Source organism: Mercenaria mercenaria, chromosome 10 (genome assembly GCF_021730395.1).
Source record: "Mercenaria mercenaria strain notata chromosome 10, MADL_Memer_1, whole genome shotgun sequence".
Classification (NCBI taxonomy): Eukaryota; Metazoa; Mollusca; class Bivalvia; order Venerida; family Veneridae; genus Mercenaria; species Mercenaria mercenaria.
In genome coordinates this window covers 53,070,017-53,098,016 of record NC_069370.1, presented here as the reverse complement: position 1 = coordinate 53,098,016, position 28,000 = coordinate 53,070,017, and the positions used below count along the sequence as shown (strand labels likewise).

Genomic DNA, 28,000 nt, shown 5'->3' with positions numbered 1-28,000 from the left:
TTGACTTTATTTTAAAAAAATCTATGTTATCGGGCGATTGGCCCTTTTATTTGGAGCAACATATAAAGATCATTTCCATTTTAAAATAAAGTACGTATAATAATATACACACAGTATTAAGAAAGAAGAAAGATTCTTGAAAACAAAAAATATTTCGATAATTATTTCTATTCAAAGTTATAAATGACTGCATTTTATATAGCTGTATATTGTAGTATTAATAACGTCAAAGAAGGTTTGTTACGTGATGGTAGTACATGTCAGACATGTTCGGTCTGACAGTGTCATTTGGAATATCTTCCGAACATTTCTTACTAAAGGTATTGTGTCCGTTTGAACATCTCTTAAAACTTGTCTGATCTCCGCAAAATCCTCCGTAATAATGACTCGTGTTTTGTCGGCGTTCCGTCTGTAGTTGAACAGTTTGTATTTCCATAGCATTTCCCGGATTCAATAAATTATTTTTGTCAGAAAAATTCTTACTGCTCGCCATGTTTGTTAATCCCGATGACCCTATTTGTCCTGTTGTTGACCAATCATTGCAGTCGTAAGAGTTTACTGCGGTATTATTTGACGAAACAACATCCGGTACTTGTGAGGAATAAATGCCGTAAAAAGAATTCGTTCTATGACGGCATGTCGTTGGGAAAGCATTTCCGAATGGAGGTGGTTGGTTCAATGGCTGTCCAGAGGAACTAAAAGTAAAATAATAATCATAATTATAATAATATAAAAATAATAATAAGTCTTTATTTAACGAGGCAACATACTTGGGCAAGCCCAATCTTCCATATGAGCCTCACAACACAATTTACTTAAATATTTACAACAAATTATCAAAAAAAAAAAAAAAAAAAAAAGAAAGAAAAAAAAAGAAAACAATACATAGTTATAGGACAAGGGTAGAGAGGGAATTTCTCCTAGATTGCTAGGATGATACATGTAATTAATATTAACCCCCAAGTCAATAAAATGGACATTAACACTCAGCAATTGGGCTATAGATTACGACAGTGGTCAAATCTGGACAATGTGTGAAATGATAAGAAGGAATGTGTAAAACAAATAACTACACATGTATATGGCAACAGCACAGACTCTTTTAAGTCCACAGTTTTGATGGCTTAGCTTTCTATTTTTAGTCTCAATGTTTCAATGTTGCATAATTTTATTAATGTATAAAATGCAGTGAGATACATTTTTGCTATCAAAAATGTGTGTTGCATCTCAACTATGTTCACAATGTAAAAGCAAATGCATTTATTTGTTTTTATAATTAATGAAAATTACACGGCTCTTTTTCAACAAGTTCAGTGTCTGATTTCCTGAATTCTTCCTTTGAATTTACATGTTTGTGGAAGTAAATATCATTTACTACACTTAGCTGACAGTTATTCTTTGCACTGAAAGCAGTTTGCACTGTCTTCTCATCTTTAGACTGACAACTGCTACACACTTTGTCATTGTATGGTCGACAGACTTTTATTTACCAAACTTCACATAAGAGTTATTCTTTGCACTGAAAATTAGACTCATTTTTATCAGTCATCCATGAAAGTCATTCTGAGTTAAGGTAGGTTTTTCTACAAAACTGTCATAGTCATTCTGAATTAATTCTGAATTAATGTCACTATCATTGTAGTTACTTGATTCAAAGTCATTCTGAATAAATGTCACAGTTATTCTGACTTGTGATCGCAGTCATTTTGACTTAAGGGAATAGGCATTCTGAACTTGATTCAAAGACATTCTAAATAAAGGTCACAGTTATTCTGACTTGTGATCGCAGTCATTTTGACTTAAGGGCATAGGCATTCTGAACTTGATTCAAAGACATTCTGAATAAAGGTCACAGTTATTCTGACTTGTGATCACAGTCATTTTGACTTAAAGACATAGGCATTCTGAACTTGATTCAAAGTCATTCTGAATAAAGGTCACAGTTATTCTGACTTGTGATCGCAGTCATTTTGACTTAAGGGAATAGGCATTCTGAACTTGATTCAAAGACATTCTCAATAAAGGTCACAGTTATTCTGACTTGTGATCGCAGTCATTTTGACTTAAGGGCATAGGCATTCTGAACTTGATTCAAAGACATTCTGAATAAAGGTCACAGTTATTCAGACTTGTGATCACAGTCATTTTGACTTAAAGACATAGGCATTCTGAACTTGATTTAAAGACATTCTGAATAAAGGTCACAGTTATTCTGACTTGTGATTGCAGTCATTTTGGCTTAAGGGCATCGCAGTCATTTTGACTTAAGGGCATAGGCATTCTGAACTTGATTCAAAGACATTCTGAAAAAAGTCACGGTTATTCTGACTTGTGATCGCAATCATTTTGACTTAAGGGCATTGGCATTCTGAACTTGATTCAAAGACATTCTGAATAAAGGTCACAGTTATTCTGACTTGTGATCGCAGTCATTTTGACTTAAGGGCATAGGCATTCTGAACTTGATTCAAAGACATTATGAATAAAGGTCACAGTTATTCTCACTTGTGATCGCAGTCATTTTGACTTAAGGGCATAGGCATTCTGAACTTGATTCAAAGCCATTCTAAATAAAGGTCACAGTTATTCTGACTTGTTAAGGGCATAGGCATTCTGAACTTGATTCAAAGACATTCTGAATAAAGGTCACAGTTATTCTCACATGTGATCGCAGTCATTTTGACTTAAGGGATAGGCATTCTTAACTTGATTCAAAGACATTCTGAATAAAGGTCTCAATTATTCTCACTTGTGATCGCAGTCATTTTGACTTAAGGGCATAAGCATTCTGAACTTGATTCAAAGATATTCTGAATAAAGGTCACAGTTATTCTGACTTGTGATCGCAGTCATTTTGATTTAAGGGCACAGGCATTCTGAAATTATAAGTCCCAGTTATTCTGAATAAAGGTCAGACAATCTGACGGAAGGTCTCTCATGCATTTTGACTTAAGATCGTAATCATTGACTTAAGAGCATAGGTATTATGAATTATTGTCAGGTAGAATCAACAAAAAGTAAAATTCTCTAAGTAAATTCTAAATATTTACTAATTGTACATAATGTTAAAATATAAATTGAATATGAATTTCGCTAAAACGCATCATGTTTTATCTAGAATGTATTTTTTTTCTGGGGAGACATCCCCCTATCACCCTTAAAACAGTGACTTCTACTTTCATTACGGTTCAGCTACGCCTTTAACACCGGTGCACATTCTAAATTGTACAATAGCTATCACGGGTCTACACTTCATTTTGACGAATAAAAAACATAAAAAGTCCAGATAAAAACCAATTTGCATCTATAATGTGAACATTTTCTGTGGAAGCATGCCACACACTCCTTGGACAGTGGCCTACAATTCCATTTTAGCCTAACTAAACCCTTGAATTATAAATTTCAAGCCCTAGGTCTTGTGATTCAAAGTTGCATTTGTATTGTAGTATAATAAAACATTGCCAATTACAATGTAAATTATATTTTATCACACGTTACAATATAAAATGCTTACACTGTTTATTCTTAACTTCATTTTGTAAAACAGTTTCAATAAAGATTTTTAATAAAACACATCTCAAAATAAAACAACTATTGAGTTATCACATTCATTCTTGTTGTGAGACACAAAATTTAACATTGACTAAAAATTTACAATCATTAAACATGTTCAAAAATTCTCAAACCACCATTAGAACAGATTCCAAGCTTATCAAATTGGTCAGTGCCATTAATTCACATTTTCTGATTCTTAATGGGACATCATGCTGACAAGACAATAAGCCTGAAAGTTCCAAATCAAAATTGATTCTCCAGCTACCCCTTGTCCTAGAACTGTACACACATTTAAATCACTGTACAAAGATATTTTTACAGAAACAAACATTTACACCACTTTTATTTAACAGTATTAATTCGATACAGAGAACTTCCAGCGTATATACCTTCTTTTAAATTCTTTTAATGTATTTACACAACGGATATCAATAGGGATGTGATTCCAAAGTTTAGAACCCTACTAAGTAAGAGATTTACGAAAGAGTTCTACATTGGGTTTTGGAACCTTTAATAGTTATTGGCCATAAGATCTCAATCTTGTATTGTCAACATATTGAAATTTGCTTTGTAAATAATCTGGACATTGTGGGGATTCTATTTGCAAGGATTTGAAAACTGTTATTGCTTTTTATATGCTACACGGTCTGGAAAAGTCATCCAGCAAAGTTGTATGAAGAGTTCTTCAGAAGACACATCATATGGCTTATCTAGTATTATTCTAGCTGCTCTTTTTCGAAGTTTAATCAAACCGTTCTGAAGTTGTGAATTATAATTACCCCATATGATATTGCAATAGTCTAAGTGTGGCAAAATATAAGCATTGTAGAACAACTTAATTAATATTTTGAATAATTCAACAGCAGATCGATGGAGAAATTAAAATGATTCAGCAATACGGGTTTTTTTTTAAATAAAATCCAGGGAAATGTATATTAGATCTCCGTTAACGTTCTGATTAACAATAATATAGCCAGCAATTTAAGTTTTTCGAACAAAAAGTAAACAAACTATTTTGTAGTTGCTAAACCGCAGCAGTTTCAACACTTTTGGGTAAAGCTACATGCAATAAATGATTGGGATAAGTAATATAATGAAAATGTGTCTGCAACGATAATTAAAAACGTTTTCTCTCCATCACTGTCTCTATCTAACGACTCACCAAATCATTCTTTGATTGGTACACATAACTGGCTGTTGAAAACATACTGATTCGTTTTGAGAGTAGTATCCGGAACTTTCTTCGATTTCTGAAATTATAAAAACATATTTTGTTGGCGACAATGTAAAACTACACCCGAATACTTTGCTGCTAATGAGAATGAATATTACAGAAATATTTGAGAATCTAGTTACATTTAGACTGATATATTATATACAAGCAACACTATGCATATCATTATGAAATCAAAAAGAAAGGTCAAGCTTAGATGTTAAAGAAATATATATGTCTAAATAAAGAATATAAAAAAATGTCTTTATTTAATTTATTAAACTCGTGTTCATTTTGTTCAACTGTTTGTTTAGGTATTTTTATTGGATAATTATCTGTACATTTGTTTTCAACAAGTAAATAAGAAAGTAGGTCAAAGTCATAACTCCTCATCTTCCATTTTGTAATAACTCCGGCCTTTTGTGCACCTCGAAAATGTGAAGTTTGGTTAACGTTTGTGTACATGGTAACTGTTCTTGAAACCAGTCTATGACACAGTATTTTAAACAAGTTGACTGACTTGTTGACCAGCATTAGGTAAGTACGTTTGAGAAGAACCTTAACTCTGTCTTCAATTTTAACAGAATTCTCTTTTCCTGTTGGCACCCTGAGGCGATGTTGTTTTTTTTTAAAATTTATATATACTATCTCTTTTTAACCTTATCTGAAAGATACAAATTTTTGATATACCGCCATTCTGGAATGGTAATTCAGGTCCCCGTATAACAGTTGTTCTTTGTGTATCCATCGAGTCAGTCAAAATACTGCTTTTGCAAGGGTATTGTACAGATAGCAGAAGTTCATCTAAAAAATCTGAAATAGTATATATAGAAATAAAAACAAAGTTCTGTAACTATGACATTTTAGTTAAATGATATAAATAGTTCTAAGTATGTGCATACGCTGAAGTGGTAATACGACAAACGTCATAAAGGCTACCCAAAGGTAAATATAACTAAGCCATTTTTGATAATTTACATAACTTATTAAAACAGATACATGTATACATTACCCATTGCTATTTCTCCTTTGACTGCACGCAGTAAGTCGTTTGCCTTGTCATGGTTGTGTATATTTTCAACCATATAGAGTACATACTCATCAAACATGAGATGTAACAGGTGAAATGAACCTGAAAATATGAAGTATTAATTTCGGCGAAACAAATAAAAATGACTTTCAAAAAGCATGTCTTTACAACAAAATTTAACAGAACATTCTAAATGCAAAATACAAGTAAAATTAAGTATTAAGTCTTATAGACTAACGAGAGAGAATGATATATACACTTTTAATACTAAAGGAACAGTCATGTTTAAACAACACAGTCCAAACAAACTAAATTTTAAAGGGAATACGAGCGAGTTGTGAGATGTTTAAAGTGTGAATTCCTTCCCAGCACATCTTTTCCATCGTTTCAGAAGTTTTTCTTCAAAGTAAATGCAAATCATAATAATTCAATCTATTTATGCATGCGTCAATGCATTTTGTACCAAACATAAAAGATATTATTTTATTTATGTATACCAAAGCTAGGTGCACTATGCAGGGTCATGTCCCGTATCACTCGTGTTCCAACACAACTCCACATCAACAGGAACTGTCTGGCTACCCGAGGAGTACCATCGCCTTGTTGTTTGCATTTCTAATAAACATTTCAAGATAACATATATCTTTTCATTTGTTAATAGCAAAATAGATAGTGTATTTCTTGGAAAATCTAACTAGTAACTTTCCATACTCCCGTGCCCAAGCATTCCCATTTGCCGTTTAGAATAGTGTATGAAATTTTTCGTAACATTATGTTTTATTTTCTTTAATTTTTCTTGATATTCACTTTATAGAAGACATAAAATAAAATTAAAATCTTTATGAATTATATGAAATTAAACCCATTAATATCTGTTAAAAACATAATTGACGTAATAAGAAAAGACTGCACTATGTAGATGTGTGTCCATAGGACACTGGTGCTCCCCTTCCTGTCAATGTAAATGGTTTTCCGACTCTTATAGGATAACTGCAACATAAACTTACAAGCACTTCATGCGTATTTTTAACTAAGTCAAGGACAATAACTCTGACCTGGCTGAGTGAAAACCTAAACAGAATATCAGGTGAACAAAACATGCTTTATAACTATCCTCTAAAATGTTTTATGACCCTAGGAAAATTTTTTTTGAGATACATGCGACACATTTTATACCCTTAAATAAGAATGGTGCTGTTTTATTTTCTGGTCCTTTTAGACAATAGAATCCATTCCATGTTTATAAATAATAGAGTTCTGCTTACGCTGTTGCTTGTGGGACGGGAGCGAGAGTGAGCATTAAGGGTGTTGCAAATTTCATTCCCTCCTCCCACGAACAGACTCATTTAAAACGAGTATGTTATGTTTGGTTGATTGTAGTCTATGTTCATAGATTTTGAACAATAAATATTAGAATGGGATGAAAAATTTTTGTTACAAAACTTCAAGCAGCCCTCACCAATTTCCGTCATTATGACATGAATGATTTCTGGAAATTCCCTGCAGCTCACCTTTGCAACTGCGCAATAGTGTCGGCCCGACTATGCAGTTTGAAATAACATCTCACATTTTTAAATGTAGAAATCGAAATTGCCGAAATTGTTGATATTTAATCTCTTATTTTTCTTACCTTAGAAACACATTGTTCTATCATTCCGTCAAGCCATTCTATGTAGGATTCCAGTGGCGCTTGCTCTTCCAGTAATATTTCAAAATCCCGCGCAACTGGAAAATGTGTAAACATGATTAGATCTGCTTTTCACTAGAAATACGTAAAGTGGCAAAAGAAACACGATCAAAGCCACCTTTTAAGTATTGTAGTAGTCACAAACTCGCGTTAAAAGTGCAGTATGTTTAATGTAGAATAAAACCATACTGAATAAAACACTTGCAGTAATCCATAACATTCAGCATAATTGGCAGCAGGTTTATGTCCATAGTAACACTTACACGCATACACATAAATAAAGTGTAGAAACATCGGTACTATTGATGCATACATGAAAAAGACCCTACAGTACAAATTGATGTAAAGGCATCCTAGCTGACGTAACGCTATGTAGGTTTACCAATCGAAATAAAATGCGTGCAACCATGCTACCTAGAATACCCCAGGCATTTAAAAATAGTGAAAAGTTTTAATTTGTCTAGTGTACAGCTTTGAACAAATTCTACGGCGTCAATTAGTTAGTCACAGGCAACATATTGGGTACTAATGGTAATTTCAAAACCTAAAACTACATGTTGAAGTCCAAGAAGAAAAATAGTCGAGTTGTTTTTGTTGTAGGTAAGACAAATAAATAAAGGCTGTGAATGCTTTCTGACAAGAGAACCCTCATAGGTATTTGATATTTTAAATAGCAATTTCATCATTTGCAGACATTGTAACACGAATAGGTGTATGACGGAACGATTTTGTTTTTATTTATAATCGGGCAGGTTTCCATGCATCATAAGTTCCCTAGACTTACAAAAATCTTCATTACCATAAATTTTATAAACGATGAGAAGTAATATTTTGTACTGTATCGCGGTTTAAAAACCTCATCATTCCCGATGGCTTATCACTAAAAATTACTGTATTTAATCAACAAAATAATGTTTTACATCAGTTTTCATAAAATCACATTTGTATCGAAATCAGTTCAACTTTTGTAATTTGAAAATTCGACACCCTTTAAAGGGCTGTTCAATACTTTTAGCAAAGTAAATGCTGTCACTGACGCATATCGAATTTGGGGCGTGACCTTGAGACTGTAAAAGGCATAGATAAAATTAGACCAAACCCCTTCCCGCTTCATGATATTTAAGGTATTTCAAAATGACAGAAGTTTTGCCTCACGTTTTACAATGACGATATTATCTATGTTGCTGTTGCTCTCAGTGGTATACAGAGTCTGTTTGATAATACTGTTGAGGTCAACGTTAAACCAATCATCTAACATCTGTGACGTAATTTCCGCCGAGTTAATCACAGTCCTTGCAGCTTGACAAAGGTGGTTCAGTGACGTTTGTCTCTTTAATACTTGTGAGAATCGTCTGGCAACTGCATCAAGAAAATATTTGATCAGTAACAACTGATAATTGATCAGTTTTCGAAGTATGTGTAAATTGGTGGGTTACATAAACAGGTGGAAGTTCCAGTAATCTGTTGCCATTCTAAACGTTTTAATAAAAATCTACTAACCACTGTTTAAACTATATACAAATGTACTGCATTAGAAAATAAGGTAAGAACATTTTTGAACATCGAATTAAAAATATTTGTACTGTAAAGTTAATTGGCAACCTTTCCTTTTTGATAACAACGTGTAAAAGCAGCATTACTTACGATCAAATTTCACTCGTTGTAAGCTTTCCGGCAGAGAATCTAACGCCTGTCGCAACCAATCATCAAGCTGAACAGAAAAGTTCCGTATAACTTGTGTCAGACTGGAACGTATAGAAATTTTCAAAATCAAAACTGTTGTTTGACCCACCGTTTTGTTTTTAATTTCTCTTTAGATATAAGACTATACAGCTAATATTATACATCATTCTAAACAACATAACTCTGAAGTTGGCAATTGGAGTAAGCCAAAATACCGTGATTTTAGTTTTGAATTTATCGTCAAAGATCTATCTGTTTTGGTATTCTCCATTGTAAGTTTCGGCCATTTTTGGCACCATTTTCCTTTAAAGTTAAATTTTAAATTTTGCTTGTACATAGAATTGCCACTATTAAAGATATCGAATCTTTACAAATAAAAATAAAAAAAGACCCTAATCCCAAACTAATACCCCTTTTACAATTATGTTTACATTCAGTCTGGACCTTGCAAAATAAAGCCGCATTACACACAAAAAGCCCTGCAAGGTGGATCAAATGGATATTCCATGTTATATGCCAGTACGTAATAAAATGTTAATTATTCGTTTTGATAATTTCAACAGACGAAACAAAGTTGTACCGGGTTAGAAAACAAAGTATTTTCAGTTGTTAGCAAGTCAGAATCGGATCATCTATCATGTGTATCTTGTTGCGAAGATGGTTTAATACGACAAAATGAATGAGGGCCGTAGTGGCGGACTAAAGGAACTTGCAAAAACATTGCATATGCCAACAAAATATTCACAAGCACTCCAGACGGAGTCAAATATTTTGTTCATATTTTCAGTTAGATTTTATCCTACTTTAAAGCTATATACTTAGCCATACAAGACAAATTGTTGTGGCATCTTCGCAAAATGTTCAACAACGTTTACCTTTCTGGTAAAGGTTGTAATACAGTGGGCATCAGCACGTTTGCAATGGCTCTGTAGAGGATGGAGTCACACACTCCTACCAGTGTAACCAAGGTCTTGCTCTCCAAGATCGATTTGATGTGAGTTGGCATCCCTTGCCAGAAGTGAAGCAGGAAACTTTGCACCTGAACAGGATAAAATAAAACTGTTACGCTATACAAATTACGCACAAAGTGTCGGTACAAAGTGCATGTCTGTACTAAACTTTTTCCAGCAATGCAGTACGAGTGTTTTGGTATTTATACACGAGATAATTAAATAATCTTTTCATTACTCCTTTTAAAGGTATACAAAGCTTTATACCCTAAAATGTCTGTAGTTTGCAGATTGCAATTTGAAAACTTACGCCATTTGTATAGTTATCATTACCTTATTTAAAAAGTAAAAACAATATCAAATGTAACGATTCAAATATACTTGCCTCGTCAAAATTTGCTCTTATAACAGTGTCCAGAATTCTTTGACAGTGGGTCCTGTACATCATTAGGAATGTCAAAACCTTCGAGTGAAAAGTTGAAAGAATGCGAGAATGCGAGCATTTGTTATAGTTATATAACCTTAAAGCAATAAGATCATTATATACAGAAAAAGAAGACATGTTGCATTTTATTCATGAAATTAGATATTTTAAAGTGCACATCATTCCGAGACAAATTAGATATAAGTGATATAAAAGAATTTTTTTTCAAGTTTTCTTGTTTCGGATACAACACGGACGTTGCCGCGAGTTAATCTAATACGAGGATAGAAAGATAATGTAGTGTATAGTTCATTCATTGATTTTGTGTTTAGAAAAAAATCTCTAGGCCTGAGACGTCACATGTGCCACAGTTTGTGACATTCCCAATTACCTTTTCCTGCGCCACGTTTGGAGGTATCTTGATGTCTTTGATATCTGGGAAGTCCGGGAGCAAAGTTCCAAGCTTAGACCGTGGCGAGTATGCAATGATCTGAAATAAATGAAAAACATGGCTGATTATTGTTTTACGTTTACATAAACTATTCACAGTTTATTTAACTACATTTCATTTATAAATTTACCATTTTTGCATAAGTCTCATTGCCAAAGAGTCTGAAAAACAATAGATCATTAAAGTAAAACATATTATTAAATGAGATTATATTTTGTTATAAACTCTGACAAATACTTACTTGTTTTGTGTTGTCCTTCTTTCCATCAGCAGAACTGAAAGAAAATAACAATAAACCAATAAGACGATGATCCTACAATAGGCTCGAACATGTAGTTGATGAAGTACTCATATCAGTAACGACATAATTCATTTCTAGAGTTCAATGATTCGGATTAACGTACCTTTGAACTCCTTTCGCTGAAAATGCAACTTCATAATACTTAGATGATTCTCGTACACCAATGCCATAATAATGGTACCTGGAAAAAGAGGTTCATATAATGGCAAATGCAAACTACAAAGTTACAGCGCATTTGTGTATATTAAACCAGAACTTTCTTTCCGGTTCTTTTCAAACACGTCATTATTTTAAAAGCACTTCTCCCTTGGATTTACGTATGTTGACTAAATTATGTAAAACATTTTTTTTAAATTGTTGATATTCCAACATATTTGCAATTTTGTCATATGAATACTTTACAATTAATATAGGCGTATATGGCTATTACATGTATCGTATTATTTCAGTTATTGGTAAGTAACAATTCGAAATGTCTAAAAGTTTTTTCAAATACATGTATGCATATGAAAATCACGTAACTTACGTTACACATTTTTTGTGTATTCATTACGTCCCGAATATGATCGTTAACTTTATCAATCAAGAAATCTTACTTTGACTGTCCTCGTGTTCCTAGACGTCGGGTTGTCAACTGCGGGAACTGTTGTCTGATGATCTGTAATATTTCAAAAAACTGTCTAATTATTTTGTTCCCAGAAACGGATTTTAGAACAATAAATCTACTTGGTTGATATTTCACTATTCAAAATGCATTTGTCAAAGAGAAGAACTGCGAGTGAAAATGATCTGAGTTAACATATTGTAGTTATATGTGAGTTTTAATCGTGTCTATTTAGAACAGGTCACATAGCATCGTTTAAGGTCTAACTGGTAGAGGAAATCTCCAAGTACCGGCATTACTTCAGACACAGAAGACATCACGAGGAACCACCGACCTTCCGCAAGTCAGCATTCACCTGCCGACCAGCTTTGAGGGGCAACTGATTTTAAGTTGGCGGCCATAACCCCTCAGCGACAGAAGCTCCGACATATTACAATTAAAGCTGAATGTGTTTTCTTATAAGTATACACAATAAGGTATTATACATAGTATTTTGATGTATGCAAATCTCACAATGATAGTGACTCATGCATTAATACGAGTAAAAGCTCAGAAATTAAGTGTATTAGAAATTCTGCTGTATTTTTCAATTAAGGGAAGTAAATATATCTGCATATATATTTGTAAACAAACATGTCATATTAGAACAACTTAAATAAATATACTGTAATGTGTCAACAAAAGCAGGAAGCACTTAACCTTGCCAAAACTAGCAGCGTTCACTGGCTGGGTGTCGTGTTTCTCGCAATAGTCAAGGTAATGTACATACAATGTACTCCTGGGAATACACACTCCCTCCGCTATCTCGTAGTTCTCTTCCAACCTGGTTATTTACGTTATATGTGTTAAATACGATTAAATTATTCTCTTGTTCAGTCGAAGCAAGTTGATCCGGCATGTAATGATTCAGCTAATTATATATTCATGAAATTTTGTATTAATACTAACAATGTTTATTTTTTCTAAAATAAAGATGTAAAGAAATTGGAATAGTAATCAATTTTTAAATAAATCACGCATCATTTTAACCCACTGTTGTATTATATATTCTAACATGACTCGGTTTGATTTCCAGTTAAGGTAGTTCTGCACGTTTGGATCGAAAAATTTTCTACAATGTAGAATTTGATCAAACTCCGATTTTTCAAAACTACATACTATACCTAGAAAACTCAGCAAATAAAAAGGATATGGTCGTGTGCTTGATTTTTTGCTAGACTGATTTGAAAAATGTTGACCTCACGCAATTTTTCATAATGGAAGTGTATGGGAAGATCATAACTTTCATAACATTTTCGTGAGTAGAAATTTTTCTACAATGTAGTTTTTGATGAAACTTCTCGCAGTTGTTAATAAACATATGGCCTATAATATGGTGAAATAAAATATATAGGTTCGTGTGCTTATTTTTGAGACATTTGACCATTATTAAAGTGAACCGAATATCTCACGCTAATTTTGAGACATTATTTTGAATTATTTAACTTGTCAAATGTTTAAATGTCGTATGTTGGCTGTAGAAATATAGTAACAGTTTTAATAAATTTACTCACAGGTTGTCATTAATTCATAAAATGATTTTCATTTCCGTACGCCGAATCCAGGCTTTATTCTACGTTTTCCGGATAAATGACGTTACGCCATCACTTCCGGTTTATCAAACGTGCAGAACTACCTTAAACAAAGAAGGAAATCAAGCTCTGTATACTCTGCGATAAACAACGGTTGACACGTGGACCTGTAAGAGAACTTTATGACGTCAATTATGACGTCAAATTGCCGAAAGACGTCCGATACATTACTCCTTGGGTAAATAAAGTCTAGCATAATATTTGTTACAATATTTCAATCAGAATGTCAGAATGAAAACAATCAAGGCCTTCTAGTGATTTATCGTCTAATTTACCACGGTTCATCGTTTAGATGCTTCAGTATTTAACCACTCGGGCTAACGCCCTCGTGGTTCAATTCCTACGCATCTGAACTCTGAACCGTGGTAAATCAGACGATAAACAACTCGAAGGCCTTGATTATTTGTTAATTAAGATAATACAATATGGCGTTTTTATTCAGACAAGTGTGAATGTTAGACAGAAATATATTACCACTTTAAAGTCTGAGGTGTAGAATGAGGCTTTGACGCAGATCTGAGTCTTGTATATGTGCCTGAAATAAAATGGGCTCTTGTTATACTCATTAAATGAGCCGCGCCACGGGAAAACCAACATAGTGCGTTTGCAACCAGCATCCGCAATCTGGTCAAGATCCATGCTGTTCGCTTTCAAGGTCTATTGCAATACTGCTAGCGGACAGCATGGATGCTGACCAGACTGCGCGGATGTGCAGGCTGGGCTGGATCCATGCTGGTCGCAAATGCACTATGTTTGTAGGTCCTGGTCAATATTAGATGCATTAGTAGCCATGGGCAGCCCCAGAGGGTTATATGAGATGACCGGACAGCGTTCGTTCTACTTTAACTATATTTAAAATATATAGACATACCCTATTTGAACGTGTAGGTATGAGTCGGACCAAGATCAGTACGTGGGTAGCTCTACACTTTGAGAAGAGGTCAAAGAAGGTGACCGGTTAGTGTTTGAACTTGGAACAGTTTGCAGTTCTGACCATATCTGGAAGATTTTCAACCTAGTTCGAGCCCCGACCACCAGAAAATACTGTTATTAAAATGTAGGTATATATCCTGGATACAATGGTGAAATCAAGCTTGGGTAGGTCATACATTGATGAATGGTGGAAATTATAAGTTCCTATATACTTACGTACGTATCTCAAAATTTAGAGCACTTGGCACGAATGCTCTGTCGTAATCGATTTATCTATAGATATGAAACAATAAATTGTACTGTTCTGGTAAATTTGGGCAATAGATTTCTTGCAACCAAACCTAAACTAATTTAATAAGTTACCTTTGCGTTCTTCTGGTGATTCGTTACCAAGGAAACTGCTATCGATGTCATCAGTGACGTCATTGCAATCAGATTTTTGGTCATTAGAAAGACAATGTTCCAGCCAGTCTGTAAATAGTACATTTAAATGTGGACTTTTTAATTACTGAATAATAAGTCATCTGAACTTTCATAATTTATAAATACTGTAATAACAATGCCTTGTGTACATAGCCTAAGCGCATAACTTGAATTGCGGCTTAATTCTTCTGCGATTTTTGACATAGACTGAATGCAAGTTTGACTGACAAAGGAAAAGATCCTAAATAAAATCCAGTTGAATCAAAAATATTATTCAGAAGCCGTTTTGTGATTTGTTGAGGACTTTAACTTAAAATAGAATATAAAATAACATCCACAGGTTAGCGGACATCATAAAATAAAAGTTATAAAATAACTCCCATTTGTACCCATCAAATACGATTTTAAGAGTTTCATTTGAATTTATAGCGGATTATAACCGGCATTCCAGGTCCTACGATACCGGTTGCCCAGCAACGGCTGCTCGTGCGAATAAACGTCATCAAACAGTAATTTGTAAACAGTGTCGGAAATTGTTTACGCTCAGGTGAAATGTAAATTAGGTTATTTGCTGTGTGGTAGAATATGGAAATTTTGATGACATGAAAAATAAATGTGTCTCCAACAGTCGCCTGTTGCGCTGTCTATGCTTTTATAATTCTCCAATAGTTCTCCAATAAATCTAAACAATAGATTGCTAGAATTTATATTGTTCGCACGAGTTAAAAGTGGCTACCTCCTCGTACAGGAATTATAGTGTCATATTAACCGAACTCTGACTCGTGTTTGGTCAAATTAGCACTGAGTATAGGTAATCCAGTTAAGCTTCCTTGATAGGTATCTCAGCGGATCGAGAAAAAGGTATAACGACCTGCCAGAATATTGACCAGTACATATCATAAACTATCTTGCGAGATCGATTTACTTAATTTTTAAATATGGTCTTGTAAAGGGCCCTTTAAATGTGTGGATTGTAACCATTTGAAAGTAAGCTCATGGAGGAGAGCATGCAGTTTTACAAAACTGATCGTGATATATATATAGGTGCCACAAAAAATAACACCATTTTTTTTTTTGCGTATTAAACCATCAAAACTGATATAAATACTTTTTTTAAATGTGTAAAACGTTCCATTTAAATAAAGTTCGAAAATGTAAACAATGATACAAATGATAATATGACAATTTTATGTCTGTCCCGAAAACGTTGAACCTAGAAAGGAATGCTTTTGTAAATCAAATGCAATACCTTTAAAGATGCACTATGTTTATTTTTCACTTATATATTTTATCATCAGAAATTGATCTTATTTGGCTAAATATTTATAAAATAACTATATGAGAGCTGCAATTATAATTAAATGTCATACAATATTAACAATTTTAATGGCTTTACATGTTATGATTATTTTTGTTCTTTAAGTATGAAATAATCGCTTATTAAATAGACTTTTTGGTAAATTTTGAACAATCTAAGTTGCTAATATCATCTTTAAGAATTCTTTTACCGTTTGTTCATCGGTTACCTGTTGTATCATGTCTGGCTTGAATATATTTTTATTCTTTTTCGTTTGTCATATAATTCAGCTGCCGAAGTTGAAACGTAGGATTTCAGTATATATATAATATGTACGTCATTCGTACATGCAGGGAGTTGTTTTTAAAGACCTTACAATTTCAGTAATATAATTTATTAAATAAAATATCAAATGGTTATCTAGAGTATTGTAATGTTAAAGATGAATATTTATCAGAAATTATCCTTGTAATTAATAAATATAACGCCATAGTGATATTAGTGATATCACATAAACAGTAAACTCACCAGTGACATAATGGTTCAACATAAAAGTTCCATACCGATATAGGATAGTCAAATTAATGTGTAAATTAGATTACTGGCCATGTGGGTATTTCACTGGTGGATAGCACCATAGTAAGAATGACAAACAGTACATAGAAAAGTCGAAGACAGGATCAATCTTTTTCTTAAAGTAAACATTAATACTGATTTTAAGCAATGTGATATATGATAGCTGTATATAGAATGCAATTGTTGAATAGTCTTATAATTCTGTATGGAATAGTCATATACTTGTTGTAATAATTATTATGTTGTTTTAATAACATACTGTTGTTTATCTAGATGCTTTACATAAGTATGTGGAAGAGCTATAAACTGTTAAAAGGTATCATTTTTTTGATGTTTGTCGTTGGCAGATCGAAACCCCGTCGGCAAATGTAAACGAATCGATAATCAAACAAACATGTTGACAATGTGTAAACATTCTAAATCAAGTGTAGACATCTTTACTACACTGTAAAATACAACAGTAATATGGATTCGCACCAATTCTTTTACACAGATGATAAAAGACCAAATTGACAGTCAAAACGCCAGTTTAAACCAATTACCTACCTTATCAAGTCCTTGGTAATAACAAGAACGGTAAAATATTGGATATAGCCCAATGACTCTGCAAGGAATGCATCAGTAACCAAAATATGTTCAAACCCAGAATTCCATACAATCTTTAGGTGTATGTCGTCGGCATGTGAAAATCAATTGCATTGTAAGCTTTACAACCATTGCACATGGAAATGTTTTCTCTCCCGAAATGATTTTAACTACACAAAAACACTTGCCTTCCAATGGTAGAATTTATGGGTTCATTCTTGTATTTTAGGAGGCTTTAAATGTTTCCAAAGTGCAATCGTACATGCAGAGGCTGCAAGTGTATAGTGTATAAATTCTGATTTTGATGCAAGCGTTTGAAAGATATCATTATTGAAAATTCTAAAATTCTATTCTATTCTAGTCTATGTTCCGTTCCGTTCTGTTCTGTTCTGTTCTGTTCTATTCTATTATTAACCAGGTTTTCAACGAAAACCTGAGTTATTAGATTGGGGTAGATGTCGGTCGGGCGGGTGGGCGGCGGCGGCGGCGGCGTCAAACTGGTGTTTCCGGTCAATAACTTTTGTTTAAGTAAAGATATTTGAATAAAACTTGGTATATATGTAGCTTATATCAAGACAAAGGCTGGGATTGATTTTGGGGTTTCTGGGGTCAAGGTCAAGGTCACTGTTACTTAAAATAGAAAAAGGGTTTCCGGTCAATAACTTTTGTTTCGGTAAAGATATTTGAATAAAACTTGGTTTGTATGTAGCTTATATCAAGACAAAGGCTGGGATTGATTTTGGGGTTTCTGGGGTCAAGGTCAAGGTCACTGTTACTTAAAATAGAAAAAGGGTTTCCGGTCAATAACTTTTGTTTCGGTAAAGATATTTGAATAAAACTTGGTATGTATGTAGCTTATATCAAGACAAAGGCTGGGATTGATTTTGGGGTTTCTGGGGTCAAGGTCAAGGTCACTGTTACTTAAAATAGAAAAAGGGTTTCCGGTCAATAACTTAACTTAGGAATGAGCTATCGTGATGAAACTTGGTGTATAGAAAACTTATATAAAGTTGTAGCTTGGGATTGATTTTGGGGTTTCTAAAATCAAGGTCAAGGTCATTGTTACTAAAAATAGGGTTAGGGTTAGGGTTAGCATATCTTCTACATGCATGGAGGGATTTTGATGAAAGTTGGCACAATTGTTCACCATCATGAGACGGAGTGTCATGCACAAGAACCAGGTCCCTAGGTCTAAGGTCAAGGTCACACTTAGAGGTCAAAGGATACAAGAATGAAAACTTTGTCCGGAGCATATCTTCTTCATGCATAGAGGGATTTTGATGTAACTTGGCACAATTATACACCATCATGAGACGAAGTGTCTTGCGCAGTTCCCTTCTTTAGAATTACTTCCCTTTGTTGTTACTATAAATAGCTTATATTGTAACTTTTTCATTACTAGACGTAGGGAAAAATCGAGACCACTTTTCTGTAGTACAACATGCATGTGACATCCAATTTTGAGGTGTATTTTGACCAATCTCTACCTGGTAAGGATTTCTGTGTGGACTTACAATTTTTTTTTTTGTATTTTTTTTTTTTTTTTTTTTTTTTTTTTTTTTTTTTTTTTTTTTTTAAGATTAACTTCCCTTAGTTGTTACTATAAATAACTTATATTGTAGCTTTTTTATAATTGACCGTAGGGAAAAACCAAGACCACTTTTCTGTGGTACAACATAGTTGTTACTTTCTAATTTTAGGTGTATTTTAAGGTATCTCTACCTGGTAAGGAGTTTTTTTGTGGACTTAGAAAAACAAAAGAATTACAATGATTACTAAACAACCACAAAATTAAAATTACATCTGCAAATACAGGTGCTAGAGTAAAGAAATTTGCTGTGACGGGCGTATATTGTGACATTCTGGCACTCTTGTTTATTCTTATGAAAAGTGTTGAAAACCTGGTTTCGTGGCATTGCCGCATTTCTTGTCTTTTGATCTGTTTTGTTCTGTTTCGTTTTGCTATATTGTGCCCCAATTCTCCTCCTCTAGAGCCTGAAAGGTATTTTAATGTACAACCCGCATTCTCCTCCTCTAGAACATGAAAGGTAATTAAATTCACAACCCCAGTTCTTCTCTATAACCTGAAAGGTAATTAAAAGTACAACTCCAATTATTCTCCTCCTCTAGAACATGACAGGAAATCGTACGAGCGATATATTCATCTAAACAATCGTTTATTGCATTTTATGCTCTCCGAAGGAGAAGCATACAGCCGTCGCTTCGTCCGTCCGTCCGTCTCGACGTCCGCCCGTCCCTCCTCCCGTAACGCTCGTATGGAGTATTTCTCGGCAACTACTGGATTGAATTTAAAAAATACACTGCCAAAAGAAAATGCGCATATTGTCTTCGTGTTCCGGTCGGACGATTTTTTACAGAGTTAATACCCTTTGATTATTCAACATTAGTATACTGCAGTACAATTCTTTCCGAAGTATTCCTCAGCAACTATTGGCTAAAATTAAGCAAAACTTCATATAAAGCTTTGATATAAAAAGGAGATGCGCATGTTGTCTTCGTGTTGGTCCGATAATTTTTCACCGAGTGACTGCCTTTGATTGTTCAAATGTAGTATACTATGTATTTTAGGGAGCTTCCATTGGTTTTACCGATGTTGCTTTTTGTTGCTGTTGGTTTTTTGGTAGGTGAAATAAATGTTTTAGATTTAATTGGGGTACAGATGCAAAACTTAAATTTCATAAATTTGTGACATATTCGTACGATTTTTACGAAATACGATTTTTATGAAATATTCGCACGAATTCCTCACATGTATGAAAATTCGTTTCTGTGAAAGTTACGGTTCAACAGGGCATTGTATTTAGATACTTCAATGATGCGTATAACCAAGGTGAACAATTTTTAATTCTTTAACATTATTTCCAAAGAGTTACGAAATTGTTAGTTAGAAAACTGTGTATGCATTGCTAGAATAACAAGACAAAGAAAAGATTATCAGTATCAAAAATTCTTAAGCTGTGCCTTATGTTGAGTGCTAACATGTACATGTACATATTGTTTGATACATGTATATGGGGAAGGGCAAGACATATTCAAATAATAAAATACTATGATACATGGTTAGACCATGTAATGGACCCGCAATGACATTCGACAATTTCCGTGCGATTACGTATTTTCATATTCTATATTTCGGCATCATTCGGACATAACAGAAAATTGCCTCGGAGATTGCCGAAATCGCATACGGAGAATACGGAGTCAAACGAAAAATGCCGAGAGTCATTACGCGTCCACTACCTTATGAGAAATACATATTGGGTGCGATAGGTCAATGGATGCATGTACAATTTTTCCGTTTAACGCAAATTTATCGTATTACTCTGCACATTTCAAGACAGGTGTGAATAGATTGCAGTGTTGTGGGCCATGTATCCACGACGCCGAAACAGTAGAGTAATGCTATTTTGCACTAAGGACAGATGTATATTTGTATAAATGTTTATACTATGTTAAATTTTTTTGTAAAGCATCACTCGTTATATAGTTTAATCATGTTCATTGAAACTAATGTTCAATTTCATGTAAAGAAACTAAACTTGATAGGGCGTCGACTTGCGGCCTTTCCAGTGTTCCGTAGTGAACTCAGTCAAGTTGTAAATGGAGGAGAAAATCATCCCTTGCATAGGTAGTAAATTTCAAATTCTAAAGTTATAAAATGAAGTTTGCAATCAATTAAAACATTTCGGAACATTAAAATAATTAAAATGTGATATGAAGTACAAAAAAGCCAGAACGGTTTTGCCGTAAGGTCTTTTATAACTGAATTCAATTATACAATTTCTTAACTGATGTTCAATTTTGATCAAACTGTGTTCCTACGAAAATAATTGCATTGTTGGGACACCAGTTTGATTGACGTTGTCAGCCATGTTTTCCTCAACTTTGGGTTTGACTCTAGGTAAGATTTTTTTTATAATGGTTTATTATTTTTAAAGAAAGTTTCCATAGATATATTAATTTCTTTATAACAGCTTTTTATTTCGTAGTGTGTATGTTAAACTATTCTGATACTTCAACAGCATTGCTTATAAACAGAGCGAACTTTTTAATATAATATTTACTTATGAAAGCTTTGTAAGTCTTGCTAGAGAAGAAAATATCAGTCTTGAGGTATAAGTTAAACATCATGTACTAACAAGAACAAATACGCATACAAATTTGACAGTGAAAGACGCAATCTTGTTTGTGTTAATGTTACTATTGGTTGTGAAACAAACCAAATGAGCCGCGCCATGAGAAAACCAACATAGTGCATTTGCGATCAGCATGGATTCAGACCATCCTGCGCATCCGCGCAGTCTGGTCAGGATCCATGCTGTTCGCTAACAGTTTCTCTAATTGCAATAGGCTTTGAAAGCGAACAGCATGGATCCTGACCAGACTGCGCGGATGCGCAGGCTGGTCTGAATCCATGCTGGTCACAAATGCACTATGTTGGTTTTCTCATGGCGTGGCTCAAATATACATAAAAGATTAAATCGGAGAAACTATACACGATGTTTCTTCTGTTCGTAAATTCCCCTTGAAGTACTAAGTACAAAGTAGCAAGAACGAAAACGCTTAAAATGGCTTAATTGATTTAATGTTAATACGTAAAAGAATAATGATAAAAATTGTTGTTATTCTGTGAAATACAAACTCAAGTTGAGAGAGACTGTGCAAGTAATTTCATAACATCTAGTTTATTGGCTATCTGGTGAAAACTTGAAAAAGAAAACATAATCAATAGAAATACTAGATAAATTAAAGCATTAATCTTTCGCCTGCTGGTGATTCTGCGTATTCGACCGTGCAGACCAAGATCAGCCTGCACATTCGTGCAGCCTGATCATGGTCTGCACTGTTCGCTATTAAGACAATAAATTTTCTGTGAACAGCCCTTCGCATGATAAATGGTATTGCCCAAACTGAATAATGAACCAGTCCATTTTAGAAATTTTATAATGGTAATAATCAATTCCACGTAGATTGTATTGTTTAGCTTGATTTATGCATCATTTACAATTTTCCAGTTAAAGGGAATGGACGCCGGTTTTGGCTAAAATGATTTTTCTTTAAAATTGAACTTCGGTCATATTGTAAACATTAGAGCATGTGTCTCTGTTTATAAGCTATTTAAAAATGAGAGAAAAAAATGTCTGAATCTGGAATCTAGCCCGGGTTACTTTTGACCATTTTGATGAATACACTTTAGGAATACGTACTTTACGACCGTATATTTAGTACAATGTACCTTCGGTTACGCTGTAGGGTTAACGCACGTTTTTTTGTGTAACAACATCTGCAGAATCCCAAGGGATTGGTTGGTGCACGAGCCCGTAGGGCGAGTGCACCAACATAGCCCGAGGGATTCTGCAGATGTTGTTTCACGAAACAAACGTGTGTTATCGCTATTCTTGCATAAAACACAGCTAAAGTGCTGGAAATGTCGAAAAAACAAGACTATATATTCAGCTGACATTAGCCGATCGAAGTCGGCCGTTTCAGGTTGTTATGGACACATGTTTTATTTATGCATTTCCAGGGCATACAGAAACAGTGCATATTTTATACATGTCGAACGGACATTCTTGCTGTGGTAATTTCTTTAATATTAAATATATGTAAAATAAGCATGACTCCCCCTTTTTCCGATATATCGGTAGGAAGTTTAGCTTTAGAGGCTCGGAATTATGAGAAAAGGGCATACACGGCATCCTGTCTTTACACAATTTGCAGGTGAGGTGCCGACAGAACACAATTCTGCTTGGTTTAAATTAATAGTCTGTCCCTTACGCTTTTTAAATGTAAATATTGTCGTTTAATAGAAACTGGTATCGATACCTATATTCTTCATGTCGTTAAATGAAATCTCTAGGTCTATAACTAGAAAATTTTGCCTTGCACCCCACCCCATCGCGATCAAAGTTTGATAAACACAAAAATTTGAATTTTTCCAACATAGATATAATCAACTTAGATTGGATTTATAAACTCAAACATGGTTGGTGAGATCTACAAATAAATTGAAAAATATATAATAAATACCTTCTGTTCATCAAATGTTCATTAACCACGGGTGGTAAACGCGCAATCCAATTCCCACTGGGAATACGCTAAAAATGGGTTGCGCGACTTCCGGTGCTGGTGTTGCGCATCAATATATACAAAATCGAGGTAGGTGGGTTTTTGATTTTGTAAATAATTACACATTTACGAGTGCTTTCGGAAAAAGCAAAATGCTATTCGACACAAAAATGAATAAGGATCATATATGTGAAATACCAACTTATTAATTAAAGAATCAGCTCTGTTATCACGAAAACTCTGATGGCTCGGGCTGTCAAAAAAGCATGGAATCATGAAAAATGCAAATTTTCTAACTCTTGTGCCTTCTTTCTGGAAATGTGACGCTTCGAATGATCAAACACGTGTAAAACAGTCATGAATATTACATACACTTGAATGAAATATTGCTTATGGGAGAAAGATTGGCAAAAAAATAATCGGGAATGGGGTTGCGCCCCGGGAATGGAGTTGCGTGTATACATTATACACATTATGATGTATATGAGCAACTCCATTCCCGGTGCGCAACCCCATTCCCGATGATTATTTTGTCAATTATGTCCCCGTAAGCAGGATTTGAAACAAATAATTTTGATATTCGTTACTTTATAACAGTTGAGTTATCATAAAAAGCATCAGATGTCCTCAGATTAGGCATATGAGGTCAAAAACTTCCATTTTTGTTGATTTCATACTTTTTTCACGTTTCGTGTCGCCAGAGTTTTTGTGATAATAGAGCCGAATCATAACTTACAAACCAGATATTTTACACATATGATGTATTATCATATTTGTGTCGAATAGCATTTTGCTTTTTTCGAGAAAATTTATTCTTGTCTCATACTAAGCAAAATCATAACTTCACATACCTCAATTTCGTCTTTTTTTACGCGCAACACCAGCACCGGACGTTGCGCAACCCATTTTAAGCGTATTCCCGGCGGGAATTGGATTGCGCGTTTACCACCCGTGTTAACTATGCAAAAATCCTTCAAACTTTACGCTTCGTCATGTTTATGCTTTACATTACACACCATTACTACATCAGTAGACTGCATAGATGTGTAAAGTAGACACAAACATTTTTCAAAAGTTTTAGTGTAAGATTTAAAGTTAGCATGTCAACTTTCTCGACTCAAATTAATTTGGAAAACGAAATTGTATTTTTGTAAATGTTGATTGCCTATCATTTTCAGGGATTAAATCGCCGCGGCGTGTAAACTTACTTTGAGTCAAATACGCGTAATAATACAATAATAAGGAATGTCAATGCAGTCGCGTATTACAAGTTAAAGTAAAGTTAGGTTGAAAAATGATATTTTTAATAAAAATGCAGATGAAAAGATTTCATAAATCTCGGACCTTTCGACTTCTGCCAAAATTGATTCGGGATCCATAATTTGCTTACGTTGGACCCGCAACAGCATATTCAAAACGTTCACCAACAGCGCGTGCTCACGAGAATCCCCTTGTTTGTACACGTTTTTTCCCTGTTTGTGCATGCCCGAAATCGGCAAAAAACAAATCTGTTATGCAAGAATCTTCAATTTTGAATGGAAAAATGAGTAAAACAACTAATTCATATGTGTTTCCATTACATTAAATCTACTGGTAACTAAGTTTTAAAGCCATCTTAACAAATATAGCAATAATTTCCTGATAGTGTTAAAAGTTCTCTTTTCTTTGTTGTACGATGTGGAGGTCATTCCCAGAAAAATACTCAAAAGGATATTAAATTATCTTTTTTTTTTGTTAGGATTCATTTTACATATTCATACTACCACGAACTCCACACAAATTAATCACTCATGAAGAATAATTTTCGCTAATGCAAATATTTATTACTAATATGCATTCCAGCGTTTGCTGTGTATTTGTCTCTTGGTGCGCCAGTTGAGGACAGGTTTCCAAGATGGACAGTCAATATAATACGGAATAAGAAAGTTGTTTGTGCTGGTACACTTATCAACAGTAAATTTTTCCTTACACTTAGGCGCTGCATTAACGAGAAGTAAGTAAAATTTAGCAGTACAAAAAGAAACAATCCCTATGCCCTTGTATCTGATTTCATGTTTTGAGTATGTAGTATGTAAATTGCAGTGTTGTAGTATACGGGAACTTAGTGGCTAATTCAGTTTAGTAAGACTTGGTTGCAAATTCAGTTTAGAATCCAAGCTTTTGGGCACGGTAGAAATTCGATCAATGGCTAGACAGAGGCTTGTTTGTGGCAAGGTAGCTTTCCGTCACGGGAACCTGATAATGGCAATGTAGATCTCTAAGACCGTGACCTACTAATTGCAAGGTAGTTTTCTGAGACTTGGACCTGCTCATGACAATGTAGATTTCCGGAACGAAGACCTGTTAACAGATATGTAGTTTCTGTTCCTGGACCTGTTAACGGTTATGTAGTTTCTGAAACTGGACATGTTAATAGCATGGTAGCTTTCTGTTCCTGGACATGTTGATGGCAAGGTAGCTTTTTGTTACTGGACCTGTAATGGCAAGATAGTTTCTTTTTGTTACTGGACCTGTTAAAGGGAAGGTAGCTTTCTGTTCCTGGACATATTAATGGTAAGGTAGCTTTCTGTTCCTGGAAATGTTGATGCCAGGGTAGCTTTCTGTTACCGGTTCTATTAATGGCAATGTAGTTTCTGTTTCTGGACATGTTAATAGCAAGGTAGCTTTCTGTTCCTGGACCTGTTAATGTCAAGATAGCTTTTTGTTACTGGTCCTGTAATGGCAAGATAGATTTTTGTTACTGGACCTGTTAAATAGAAGGTAGCTTTCTGTTCCTAGACATGATGGCAAGGTAGCTTTCTGTTCCTGGACCTGTTAATGGCAAGATAACTTTTTGTTACTGGTCCTGTAATGGCAAGATAGATTTTTGTTACTGGACCTGTTAAAGGGAAGGTAGCTTTCTGTTCCTGGACATGCCAATGGCAAGGTAGCTTACTGTTACTGGACCTGTTAATGGCAAGGTAGCTTTCTCTTTCTGGACCTGTTAATGGCAAGGTAGCTTTCTGTTACTGGACCTGTTGATGGCAAAATAGCTTTTTGTTACTGGTCCTGTGATGGCAAGATGGATTTTTGTTACTGGACCTGTTAAAGGGAAGGTAGCTTTCTGTTCCTGGACATGTTGATGGCAAGGTAGCTTTCTGTTCCTGGACCTATTAATGTCAAGATAGCTTTTTGTTACTGGTCCTGTAATGGCAAGATAGATTTTTGTTACTGGACCTGTTAAATAGAAGGTAGCTTTCTGTTCCTAGACATGATGGCAAGGTAGCTTTCTGTTCCTGGACCTGTTAATGGCAAGATAACTTTTTGTTACTGGTCCTGTAATGGCAAGATAGATTTTTGTTACTGGACCTGTTAAAGGGAAGGTAGCTTTCTGTTCCTGGACATGTTAATGGCAAGGTAGCTTACTGTTACTGGACCTGTTAATGGCAAGGTAGCTTTCTCTTTCTGGACCTGTTAATGGCAAGGTAGCTTTCTGTTACTGGACCTGTTGATGGCAAAATAGCTTTCTGTTACTGGTCCTGTGATGGCAAGATGGATTTTTGTTACTGGACCTGTTAAAGGGAAGGTAGCTTTCTGTTCCTGGACATGTTAATGGCAAGGTAGCTTTCTGTTCCTAGACCTGTTAATGGCAAGGCACTTTTTTGTTACTGAAGCTTTAATTGCAAAACAGCATATTTCTGTTACTGGACCTATGAAATGCAAGGTAGCATTCTGTGACTGGGTATTTCTGTTTTCAGACCTGTGAATGGCAAAGTAACTATTTTTCTGTTACTAAATCTGCTAATAGCAAGGTAGATTTCTGTCAATTGACCTGTTTATGTCAAGATAACTGCCTGTAATTGGACCTGTTAATGGCAATATAGCTTTATGTTACTGGACCTGTTAAAGACAGTGTCACCTTCTGTTATTGGGACTATTGGCAGCAAGATGTGTGTAACTGGACCTGTCAATAGCAGTGGTGCGTTAGGTTACTAGACCTTTTAACGGAATGGTAGCTTTCTATTTCTGGACATATTAATAGTAATGTAGATTTTTGATACTGGGGCTTATTAATGGCAAGGTAGTTTTCTGAGATCCGATCTATTTCGCGGCCAAGTTGATTATTAATTAAGCCGGTTTAGCAACATTTAGGCCGATTTTACCCTTCAGACAAATTTCATAACTTTTCAAAACAAACTTGAATGTGAATTTGTCGAGCCATTGATCAAACTTATGAACTTCCGTAAAATAGTGCAGTGCTCCAAATCTAGTTTAAAACCACAACTGAAGCGCCAGACTGACTGCGAAGAACATTTGTACGTAGTTTTTCATCACAGTTAGTCAATGACGTCCAGTCAAGTTTTTTTGGGGAATATACTGTTGATTTGCATTTAATCAGATAAGTTCTCACTGCATCATTTATGTATTTTCTTTCGTAAAACGATTTCATTCTTTTTCTTTGAACAGGGAATTGGAAGACTACAAAGTAGTTGTAGGAGATGAGGAAGTTCGTCAAGTTTCCTACATTCTAAAGGTTTGTTTCTTATCTTCTATATGAATTTATTTCTGAAGTTTTACACGTCATAGT

At 34.5% G+C, this 28,000-nt stretch overlaps 1 protein-coding gene across 1 annotated transcript; it reads right to left on the bottom strand.

Moving 5' to 3' along the window:
- Window positions 1-2: 2 nt before the first annotated feature.
- LOC123561552 (transcription factor RFX4-like) lies at window positions 3-26,080 on the bottom strand. The gene is made up of 18 exons (XM_053516918.1): window positions 25,939-26,080; window positions 14,826-14,933; window positions 14,004-14,064; window positions 12,598-12,721; window positions 11,891-11,952; window positions 11,398-11,475; window positions 11,235-11,268; window positions 10,934-11,032; window positions 10,504-10,581; window positions 10,044-10,207; window positions 9,130-9,230; window positions 8,641-8,844; window positions 7,429-7,523; window positions 6,296-6,413; window positions 5,781-5,900; window positions 5,459-5,581; window positions 4,718-4,805; window positions 3-695 (listed from the first exon to the last, which is right to left on the bottom strand). Exons 1-18 carry the CDS (start codon window positions 26,078-26,080, stop codon window positions 227-229), a joined length of 2,268 nt encoding a protein of 755 aa, XP_053372893.1. The 3' UTR covers window positions 3-226.
- Between the last annotated feature and the right edge of the window lie 1,920 nt (window positions 26,081-28,000).